The following is a 12,170-nucleotide window of genomic DNA, read 5'->3' on the forward strand; positions in this document are numbered from 1 at the left end:
AAGTTGGCTGCGCGCGCACCCTTCAACCTGCTGTTACGCGCGCGAGGAACGATGGCCAACAATGAGAATCGAATTTCAACTGTTTTTCATCAATCGCGAAATAGTCGTATACAGATCAGCTGTGTTGGTCTAATCGATGAAAAATAGTTGAAATTCGCTTCTACGAAAACGAAGCATTGTTGACCATCGTGCCTCGCGTACCCCCCATTTCCCGATTGCGAGACATTTTTGAGACACCCTGTAGTATATAGTATACAATATAGTATACATATAGTAATAGAAGAACTTATCGCGAATCTGCAATAAACTTGATTTTGCACAGTTGAAAAGAAGAGAATCGTTTCGCCAAATTAAAAAGTAAAAATGCTCTACGATGGTACTAAACATTTCTCTAACAAATGCTCGTTTCCACGATGTAATCACGCTTTCAAATATAAAAGACGGGACAGAGTCGGGCATCATTCGAATAAAATTTGATTCGGCTAATCCTTCCAATAAATTCTTCAAACATGGTAAATTACTCGAGTTTTAGTCGGACTATTTTTCAAACACATTAACCCAACGAAATATTACGCAAATAAATTTGCAGACAAGTAAACTTAATGTTGGACGAGAGTTTTGGATTTCCAATAAATTCAACGAGCAAAATTTCGAATAAATTCAACGAGCAAAATTTCGAATAAATTCCCCGAATAAAATTATACTCGTTATCGGTGTAAAATATGCCCAACTCTGCGACAGGATTTCGCTCTCCGGCCGATTAATTCGAGATCGTTTGCCGCGAACTGCTTGAAGAACGTTCCGCAACAAAAGCAACTGTCTCGCGATTTCCCACCGCAGATCCGAAAAGATGGCCGCTCTTCCGGTTGCAGGAACGACCGCAGCCCCAGTTACTCGACCCGCATGCCTCAGCAGGGTGTTTCGATCGACGACTCGGACCTGGACCCTAGTTCTGAGCCGACGGTGCACTCTCAGAGCGAGTCCAGATGACTGTAGCGCGCCCGGTGTGGCGCTCAACGCGTCACCTTCAACCCGAAGACCTCCAAGGTGAGGATACAGTCCTTCTGATGCGGGCTGCCCAGACGACGCCGACTATCATCGGCGCGCATTTGTGCCGCGGAATCGAGCACAAACGCGTCACGGATCCGTAGCTGGAACGGTTCCAGCTAAGCAACGGATCGAAACGGTCGAGCTTCTTCGGTGTCTTATCTACCTTCGAGCAAACCATAAAAAAGACTCGGATCAGCGCCGAGTGACCCCATCCGGCGTCGGCGACGAACAAAGACAGAGCGAGAAGAAACGAACTACGAGCGAAAAATCGCAGTGCGGTTCGGACGAGATTCGTTGACGAATAAAAATACTCAAAGTACCATTTTCTTGGTGTCCCGTGAAGTTCCTGCGCGGCTTCGTTGTCGTTCGAGGCTCCTCGGTAGGAACGCGAGGAAGGGGATCGTCGACGGGTTCGGCAATCCGGTCCAGAGTAGCCCGGACGACACTTTCCTTGAGCACAAGTCCACTAAGTACGTGTCGATATCTATATGTACGCAAAAAAGCTAATGTTTAAACGCAAAAAGAAAAAAACCGAACCGTTTCGCCAGCGGATCATCCCCCTCGAGAAATCCTTTGAGCCGTTCGCTTTTGCCGAGCGAGGGGCGGCCCCCTCTAGCCCTCCATTACCGGACCCTGAACTCCATTGTTTATTCCCTCCCGAACACCTCTCCATCCCGTATTGCTTCCGTAGATTTTTTACCGTTCCTCGTTGGTCACACGCGATAATAACGTTTAAACGCCGCCTTCGATGTTCGGGGTACGTGTCCCAGAGGCGCTGGTACCGGTCCGATCGCTACGAGCTTAATCGCGACGCTGTCGGCAGTCGTTCTGCTTTGGCTCGACCCTCGGTGGTCCATTAAAACGATTTCGCAGAGTTTCTAATGTTAGAAAGTGACAGGGACCTGACGAAGAATATTTTTAACAAAAGTTTATAAGCTCCCGATCGATTGCAAGATAAAATATTGAAAATATTCAATTTCAAAGAAATAATTTTTCAGTTAATATCCAGAAATCTGTTAATTGATGTCCCAACGAAAAAGTTTAAACACAGATTGTACGGTGTTCATCGTAACAACTGATCTGGCATTTTAATTGCGTATTTTATTCTTCCTTGGTTGAAGTTTACCTACTTAATTATTTTAATTTAAATACGTCACAAATTAAACACTTATTGCATGATATTTTGTACCCATTTTGCAGGGTACAATTTTCCAGAAAAGAACACTTTTAACTATACATTTACGAGAAAAATGAATCTGTGTAATATAAATTAGAAAATCGTAAAAAGTATTCGAGAATGCTCAATCTAGATACGAAATTTCCCGTTTGAAATTAAGATCTCTTAATTTCATCTGACCGCCAAAATCTGCGAATAACGAACACTGCGAACAAAATGTCTCGCACAGTATCCAAACAATAAAATCAACAATAAAAATGTTAAACGACGGTGGTGTAAAACGAACGACAACCATAGGTGGTCTGTACCAGCGCCTCGACTACAGGATGGCTCGGAATCTTCGGTCTGCGTTTGTTTAAGGATTCCGGGACGGCCTGTAGCGTCGGCGAGACACGCAAGACGACAGAAAACTTTTATGAATAAGTGTTGTTATATCGATGTAATTAAACTTAAAAGAAAAAAAAAAAGGGAAAAAAATCAAGCGAATAAACTCGTCGGGATTTTTGTACGGTCGCGTTCAGACATTTTTTTTCGAGGCATTTATCGATCGTGAATGGCGTTGATCGAGCGCGCGACAATTCGCTAGGGGAAGGGGGCAGAGGGACGTCCGAAATGGAAAACCAAAAACCGAGAGCTATCGAATCCAGCGCCCGGCCCATTGTATTATGTGATATATCTTCTGCATACGTAACGAACGAATGGACATAAATATGCGAATAAAATCCATGATCGTTGACATCCGGCCAGTGGATCTTTCTCTGTCCAAACTCTTTCCATGCTTTGCACTCCTGCGGCGGCCATCATGCCGGCTTCAGGTACGTATCCGTGCGACAGTCATTATAAACTGAAAGAAACGAGAGGTAAGAAGCGAAGAAAATATCGTCAGACCGATGCGTCGGTGAAGTACGCTATCTCTGTTTTCATATTTGGATTAATACAAGGTGTCTTAAAAATGTCCAACAACACGGAAATGTGGGACACCTTATATTCATTGCTAGACCGAGGATCTTATACATTTACGGCGAAAATGGAACGACGGAATATAAAATAGTGAATAAATTCGATGGAATTAAAGACGTTGATGCGTTAATTTTTTATGATTATGCATAGAACGCTCTGTACGTTAATACAGTAAATGTACAAAATAAATAAGTGCGAGAGATCGAAGAAGAAAGAAGTACAACGCTAAATATTTGTATTTTCAAATTATTATTAAAACATCAATATTTCACGTTTCTCGATATAAAATGTTCGCTGAAATTTTACTTAATTTAAGCGGAAGTATCTACACGCAAAGATCGTCGTGGTAAAACATGTTCTCGGGAAGATAAAATAACAGGTAACTGTTAAAAAAAAGAAGAAAAACCAGAAACACTAAAAGTTGAAAGGTTTGGTAATACATGCTTTGGTTCTATCGCTTCGTAAAGTCTTCCACGGCGATCCGTTCATTTAAAATTTAGTCGAACAATTACCTGCATCCGGAAGGCACTTTCAGCTGTTCAATTACGGTGACTCGAAGGAACGAGTTTAATTAAATTTCCGAATACTAACTCAATTACAACCAGGCAGAAATAAACGTACACGCCGCAACGATAATTCAGAGGAAACCTCTAAACTAACGAAATTTCATCTGCAACCACTCTGGAAAATCTTATTTCTAACGCTTCGCTTAACCGCCGTGCCGAAATTTAATTGCTTTTCCTAAACGCTCTTAATTTCATCAACTATTTATTTCTATTTGCGTGATTTCTATTCGTGTCCAACTTGTACTTTGTAACAGATTCCATCAGGCTCGTTCTCATTCTATTCGTTTCGACTAGCAATTCGAAATTACTTCGCGTTTTAATAGCTCTTCGTTTAGCGTTGAGACGATGCTCTGATTCGCCGTACTTTATTTTTTTCTTTCACATACAGTTTATTTAAGTTCACTGTTTCCGCGCGCGCAGGTTTCTAAATGCAATAGGCAGAGATCTTCTGTTCTTGTTCTAACTCGTCCTGTATCTCCTCCACGCTTTTGCCCTCGGTTTCCGGTACCATAATGGCAACGAACGCGGTGCCGATTAGGCTAACCATTCCGTAAGCAGCGAACATCGAGGAGATTCCCATGAACGACATCATATCTTGGAAAACTTTCATCGCTACGAACATTGATATCCAATTGCACGTGACGCTCGCGGAAAGCGCCGTAATTCTCATCTCCTCGGGATAGATCTTCTCGATCAGGATCCAGGGTATCGGGCCGCAACCAACGGCGAAGGCTGCGACGTAGGTTACGATCGCTGAAAATGCCAGCCACGCGAAGCCGGAAACGTCGTGTGTGTTCTGAAGCAAAGGAAACATAGGGTTAGTCGATCTCATGTTATCCACGAGAGAGTGGAAATATAAATGAAGAGAATATTAAATTCGCCGGTTTTGGTGGATCTTTCAAATTAAACAGCGTGGAATGTTTGAAATTAAATAATGGAGAACCTACAAAATCAAATAACGAAGAATCGTTCGAATTAAATGACGAAGCGTCTTTAAAATTAAATAGCGAAGCATCTGTAACGTTAAACAACGAGATATCTTTTATCTTAAATAACGGAATATTTAAAATTGAATAAATAATGTGACCAATTATGTATGAATTATACGCAGCACTATAAATTGAAACAGTGAACGTTGAGAAATATTTGCCACAATTTTCCACCATTTATTTTGATATAAAACATTGCATCGCTGTTTAATAAATATCTCCTTTAACGAACAGTAAAAATACTACGGAGCTAATAAAACTACAATAGCTGTTGTAATTGAATTGTTTAACGCTATGTATATTTAGCGTTTAAAATTATTTTATTTAACCTACTGACGTTTCATGCGACTGACGCACGCAGGATTGATATATTCGTTTTCTGATTACGAAACTGTAGAAACATTTACCTTGAGGCGAAAGTAACCAGACAAAATGAACATGCAAACTGACATGATGGATAAGCTGAGGAAAAGTAGAAGTTTCCTGTTGGTGCGATCGATCAGGCTCCCAGAAGACAGCGTGGCGATCACGTACGTCAATCCGACGATAATCGAACAACTTGTCGAGCTTAGGGGAAACCTTATATAGTGGAATATCGTCGTCGCGTAGGATATCAGGCTGTTCATCCCTGACAGCTGTTGAAACATCATCATACCTAAAAGGGGAAGAATATCAGGAATCCATGGGTTTTCAGAATCGGAATACAGTACAACAGTTTTCCTGATTTACGATCGACCCTTCGCTGTCGCGCTTCAAATAACTGTTACTCGAGAACTAGCATTATCATCGAGACCCAAAAATTTGAGAGTACAATTTGAAAAATCTAAAATATTCTAGAATATCGTTTTCTTTATTAGAACTCGATGTCTCGCTTAATTGTGTTCTTCTCCTGACAATATCTCCCTTTTGGGAATCGATGTATGATATTTTGGCCTAGCGTGACGGGATCGATAGTAAAATTCAAAGATCGCAGAATATAATTTAAAATCCATAGTTACGTGGACCTCCGAATCCGTTGCAACCAGATTACAAAATGCAAAATAAACGAATACATCCATTACAATAAACAGAAACTAAGTAAAATTGCTTCACTTTCTTTAAGAATTTTAATAGTTCGAGAACGATATAATTTCAAATATATTACATTTTTTAATAGCACTCGAGACTTCGAAAATAAATAAGTATGATAAAACAGTGCTCAACACTGATCTAAAAATTCGTCGAACTACTCCAGTGATTTAAATATCACCTTCTTATTTTGTTTACGAATGTATAAAATCCGCGGTCCGATCCACAGCAACGAGAAATTTGCATTTACATGATACAAAAACAGAATGACCTGCATGTCGACGTTTCCACAAGGTTGAAAGCACAGGTAGACCGTACAAAACGTTAACGAAACTCTTGCGTGCAAAAGTTCAGTGGAACACGCGTGGAAAATTTTGCATCCAAGCACGTGAAAAAGCTAATACAAGCCCCCCCCCCCCCCTCCCACTGTAAAATTTCAAACGTGATAAAGGGACTTTGAATTCAAATTGCGTGCCGCAGCCGGCTGGAATGTAAACCGGACTCCCGCGCGCGTACTGATAGAAAAGTAGACCGTGTATTCAAATATTTTGGGCTGCAACTTCAATTTAGGACGCGCGAATTTGAATGTCAATATGGCGGATTGGAATTTGAATGTGAATATGGCGAGACGGGTTCTGCTACACGCGCGTCCCCAGCACGGATTCGAATTTCAATATCGCTGACGGATCATTTTGTTCGCGTGTTATTTGTCGAAACCATTTCTTTTCTTTTTTTTCTTGACGATGATCCGAATGATCGGCGAAATGATTTACCGAGTGCGACGATGGTGGTCTTCCGATATTGCAGAAGTTCGGAAACGGGACCGTTTCGGCTCAAACTTTTCTTCGTGAAATGACTTCCGCCGAAATGGGTTCGGATCTCTTCGGCTTCTGCATCGCGACCCTGTCTGATCAACCAGATAGGTGATTCCGGTATTGATTTGGTCGCAATCGAGAGGAAACCAGGCGCGAAGGCGCTGAGAAGCGCTATCGCTGTCAAATTGTCGGTGAAATCTGGGAAATAATTGTTGCTTAAATTTTTACGCTGCTATAGCTAAACGAAGGTTCATCGTTCTCTTTCGAATAACAATCGCAAGAGAAATTGTTATACGCTATACAAATTCTTAAATAATTAATTATCATTCAATTAAAGTTTAATATTTAAAAGTTTGTTAACATTCTTCATAATCATAAGATTCTATTAAATGTATCGCATCCTCGTATAAAATATTAATAAGAATATTAGCATAGGGAAATTATAATTTCTTCGAATATCACACTGTTACAACACTTAAATTGTTAAAGCGAAACAACTATTAATTGAAATAATTTGGACAGTTCATGGCTAAATAAATATTTCGCTGAATTAACGCTTACCTAAGGAATACGTGAACAAAACTCCAAGGGCGGTTTGAAGCTGGAATATCATCACCGAGTACTCTTTGAAGCAATCCGTCATTAATTCGGAAAGGTAGATGGGAGTCAATATGGTGGACGCGCCACATGATAGTCCCGCCACGAATCGTGCTAGAAATATCCTTGAAAACGAATATCTTAAGTCAGTCTCGCAAAATGATTACTTAACGCGTCGCTTATCACATTTCTATTTAAATTACATTAATTAATTAAACCCTCCATCATAATTATTCATCGTTAGTACATCAATATTATTTATGATCGTAAAATTTGCGATGTAAATTACTTTCCAAGTCCCATGTTCAATTAGGATAATTCTTATTTAAATTAATTCTCTTTCGATCACATCTGAGGATTTACTATTTTTCAATACCAAATGTTAATAAGTCATTCTTTAATATCATTTTACAAATGTAATGCGATAGAGAATCCGAGGGTTTACTTTTATAATATCCTACTATAAAAACGTTCTATTACTTAACAATGTCTTTACTAGGTGATAGTGTACGGATAAGGGAATTCCCTCTATCCTTCAACTCTTTTTTCCAGAACGGAGTTTTCGAATTATTTCGAACTATTTCCACATAATTGCTAGAACTTCGTTCATAGCACGCCGCTACACAATATTCATGCAGAAGATAATTAATTTCGCCACGCAACGACGGCACCGTTCAGAAGCTAAACGATCCCGGCTCATTAAAAATAAAACGCGGATTAAGCACCGTTAAGGTCCGCGTTTCATAAATTTTGTCAACTCGCGCGCGAAGTTGCACGGACGCGCGATTGCAACAACGAGACAGAGAGAGAGAGAAAAGAGAATCTGCCGGTTGTTAATTCGGTCGAGATTAGAGCCCGCTTCCATCTTTAATTAAGGAGCAGAGCGACGCGCACCATTAATATTTACAGAGGCTAATAAAGAGATGCTACTCACCATAGTTTGCTCCGCGCAAACCCGATAACGAACCAACACAACGATAAGAGCACGCTGCTTATCAGAATGCTTCTCTTCCGACTAATCCTGTCCGCAATTGTTCCCGCTGGCATGCTACCAATTATGGCGCCCAAGGCCACCGACGAACAGATCCAGGATGCGCCCTGGTTGCTGGCGGGGTCGCCGTGCCGATCGAAAATCGGCAACGCGACCGAGCTCCATGCGAGATACGTGCTGGTCGAGAAGTTCACTAGGCTGGCTGCGATTGTTCATATGCAACGTAAACAAACGAGGATTGCGACTACGCTGTTTATACTGCCGTGAAACGAAGATTTCTAATTTAATAGTTTTTTAATTTAGTAAGATTTCTAATTTAAGTTGTACTAATTTAGTATTAATTTATTGCGAATTTTATGCGTTTTATAGCAAACACAAGTAGATGACATACGACCTTGCGAAGATTACAAAAGGATTCACGAGTACTGTCACATTATTTTTGACATATCGACATTGTTAAACGAAGGAATACATTTTTATATTTTTTCATTTTTTTTGTTTTTTAGTTGACAAATCAATATTTTGTTTTGTATAAAGACGTTGTTGTATGTGGAACGTGAGAGAAATATCTCTCGACCAGTAGACAATGTTTTTTGTAATAATACAATGTAACTGGCTTCTAATCGTTGCTATTTCTTCATATTAGAAAAATCTTCTAGTGAGAAATTTTTAGGTGAATCATACGCAGTTTAAACAAATTCGATCTTATCACTGTCATAAAACGGTATCCATTAGTCGCGCATAGAACTGCTGTTCAATTCTTCCGATATATTTTCTCTCGCATGTTTCGTATATTCTTCTTGTAACAAACACATAGAATCTGTATTCTTCTAATAAGAATCTGCCATAAATGCATAAAATCCGTGCAGTCAATTAATCCGCATCTGCCACGTAAACATATAACGTTCACCGTCCAGTTAAAACCTTAACAAATCGAACAAATCGAATGCAGCGATAAGAAGACCACGAAGTATAATGACAGCCGTCTAACGTGTGCACATGATTCATTTGTATTAGGGTGTCCCATAAGTTTCTTTCCTTCTTTTTATGCAAAATGAATACACGATATCTGTTGTTTAAGACGGATTTATTGTGTTATATATGATCCGTTCTGTTCTATAACCTTCTTCCATCTCTCAGGAAGCCTCATTATGCCCTCTTTCCAAAATTGTCGAAGCTTATTTGCAAAATATTCATCTAGGTGCGTTTTTATTTCGCTTATGGATTTGGAAGATTTACCGCGGTGAGAATTTTTTAAGGAGAGGAACAAGTAATAATCGGATGGAGCAAGGTCTGGGGTGTAGGGAGGATGAGGTAGAACGTCCAAATCAAACTGTAATAATTTTTGCATTACTATGGCGGCTTTTTAATTGATCCAGTTGATTGCAATATTTGCCAGCATTGATCGTATCACCTTGAGGTAGGAGCTCGTAGTACCCTACACCTTTCCAGTCCCATCAAATGCACAAAAGAACCTTCTTCGGATGAAGTCCAGGCTTCGCAACAGTTGAAGGTCTATTTTCCTTGGACCAAGTGCGTTTTCGATGCACAATTTGGTATAAAATCCAAGTCTCGTTTCCAGTGACAAGCCTCTTTAAGAAAGGACCCCTTTCATGTCGCTGTATAAGCAAATCGCACGTAGAGACGCGGTTCATAAGGCCGGTCTCCGTCAATAGGTGTGGAACCAAAACTTTATACCGATTCGCACATCCCGTCTTGATTAAATGATTATGTATCGTTGTCTTGGGAATATTAGTGGCATCCACTATCTCACGCACACTATATCGCGGATTTTCAGTGAGCGTAGGCGTGATAATGTCCGTATCCGTCGTTGCTGGACAGCCGCTGCGGTCTTCATCTTTCAGCTCGAAATTGCCAGCTCTAAATTTTTTAAACCAATCGCGAATGGTTCTAATAGTCGTAGTACCACTCCCGTAAACAAATCTCGTCTGCAGTGTCCTTTGCACTGTTGCCTTTTTTAAAGCAATGAAGCATAACGCGTCGCAAATGCTTCTTTTGGCTCCTCATATTGAACGGTGCAGAAAAAATTTTAAAAGAGATTTTCTCACCAACGAAACGTACTTTGAAAGAGCTCTGGGACGACTGAAACCGATGCCATAAACGGCTAAGAGATAAGCCTGCATGTTTATATAAATACAGCCACTTAGAGTCACTCGTAGCGTAGCGCGGAAGAAACTTATGGGACAAGCTAATACAAACTGTTCGGCAGAACAATGATCCATGAGATCGTTCGACAGCTACGATACAATATTCACGTGGAAGAACTCTCGATAAACAGATCGGATCGGCGGACCGGCGACGACAGCTCCGATCTCTCGTGGCACGGATTCCCAAGATCGATCGATCCCGCGAATCTTCTTTCCTCACCCAGCACCACCAGCGTGAACTGCGATCGCTTAGCGATCTGTAGATCGCGTGCTGTGTCGTCGTTCGCGAGCGACACCGCCATTTTAACGTCCGCGGCGGATCACACTGTCGAATATCTCTCGGTGAGAAGCTCCGTCTCGGAGACGTGACCTTTTTATCGTCGCAGCGTTATCTGCTAGACGCTACCTACCCGTTGACCTGCGCCCGTTATGGCAACGTAACGAGCTACAAAGTCATCGATTAATCACGAGCCCGCGATAACTGGGTGCATCGGTTAATGATCGACCGGTTCTTTCCGCAGACGTTCACGTAATTGGACACGAATTATCTGGTCGGTTTCAGTGTCGAGCAAAATAGTTATTAACTCTTTCGATGTTTAATCTGGTCGTCGCGTGAACAAGAGACGCACTGTTTACGATCGCATCGTTATACATGCGTGTTGTTTACAGCACCCGTCGGTTTATCACTTGACTGGCATCTAACATAGTCTGCATTGAAATAGTTCAACTAAGCGACTGTATAAGATAATACTAATCATTTTCTAGTGATCTAGATAAGTTTCATGTTCTACTGCTGATCGCGTGAATTTCATTTACAGTTGTGCAGTTATTGCTAAAACAGATTTTCAAAATGTATAAAAATTGCAAAAAATACATTTATAAATTGATGCTCACCGTGAGAAACATCAATCTTTTTTTGCCGATCCCTTGAACACATGCTTGATTATCATTTTCGAACGACTTTTCTGAATAATATGAACAAACAAAAGATATAATTTAGCAACTGTTTTCTGCAAAAATGGCACTGGTTCGAAAGAGACGCAGCGACGTGGGGAGACGAAATTAGCAGCGAAGGTTCGTTTTGAACTTCTCGAACCTCTCCTGAACGTAACGCAGGACGTTATTTATACTCCTGGCCATCGAACCTCGTTCATTCACTTTGTTTTTGCCCGCATCTGCAGAAATTTCAAGCTGTTCCTCTCTCTCTCTCTCTCTCTTTCTCTCTCTCTCTCTCTCTCTCTGGCCGAACGGGAGAGTCAGAAAATAAACGTCTTCTGCTCCTGGCCGAGCTCCAAACGAGCGGCGCACGGTAGCTACGGCGGAACAGCTGATATATCAAGGCTGATATTTAATACTGCGATAGTGTTGGTATGTTTGTTGTGTAACCGTAAGTTGATACATTGTTTGGAAACTGCGGGAATGCGGATCCAGGCTGTGTTACAGGAAAGATCGGCGCGCGTGCGGTGTTGTATCGAATAACCATAGCGGGGAAAACTCTAGAAAACTGGAATTATGTTATGCCGGTCGTACACCGGGGATGTTCCGCAAAGTTTTCATCTCGAAAAGTATTTTCGTTCGCGTTCGTTATCTTTGAAACAGTCACGAAACATTTTACCGAATTGTAGTTGAATTAAGAATTCGGCTCATCGAATTTGTGTGCAAAAGTTCTACTGCAAACTTTACATATTCTTTTTACCTTTTATGCATTGACAAACTAGTGGATAACTGTTAATTACACAAATTAGTGGATGACAGTCAAAGTATTCGATATAAATATAATAAAACATAT

The 12,170-nt window shown here is 40.8% G+C and overlaps 2 protein-coding genes across 2 annotated transcripts in view; one reads left to right on the plus strand and one right to left on the minus strand.

Moving 5' to 3' along the window:
• The window catches only part of Oamb (Octopamine receptor in mushroom bodies), a 29,059-nt gene extending 26,123 nt beyond the window's left edge, over positions 1 to 2,936 (plus strand). The window contains exon 9 of the mRNA XM_078176630.1: positions 873 to 2,936. Coding sequence (XP_078032756.1) covers positions 873 to 990 — 118 coding nt within the window. The 3' untranslated portion in view covers positions 991 to 2,936. The remainder of the gene's footprint in view (positions 1 to 872) is intronic.
• Positions 2,937 to 3,421: 485 nt separating this feature from the next.
• On the minus strand, positions 3,422 to 10,701 carry LOC144478930 (facilitated trehalose transporter Tret1-like). The gene is made up of 6 exons (XM_078197315.1): positions 10,602 to 10,701; positions 8,157 to 8,415; positions 7,187 to 7,347; positions 6,584 to 6,823; positions 5,150 to 5,397; positions 3,422 to 4,549 (listed from the first exon to the last, which is right to left on the minus strand). Exons 1-6 carry the CDS (start codon positions 10,681 to 10,683, stop codon positions 4,178 to 4,180), a joined length of 1,362 nt encoding a protein of 453 aa, XP_078053441.1. The 5' UTR covers positions 10,684 to 10,701; the 3' UTR covers positions 3,422 to 4,177.
• Positions 10,702 to 12,170: the final 1,469 nt, after the last annotated feature.

The sequence above is a fragment of the Augochlora pura genome, chromosome 3, assembly GCF_028453695.1.
Source record: "Augochlora pura isolate Apur16 chromosome 3, APUR_v2.2.1, whole genome shotgun sequence".
NCBI classification, from domain to species: domain Eukaryota; kingdom Metazoa; phylum Arthropoda; class Insecta; order Hymenoptera; family Halictidae; genus Augochlora; species Augochlora pura.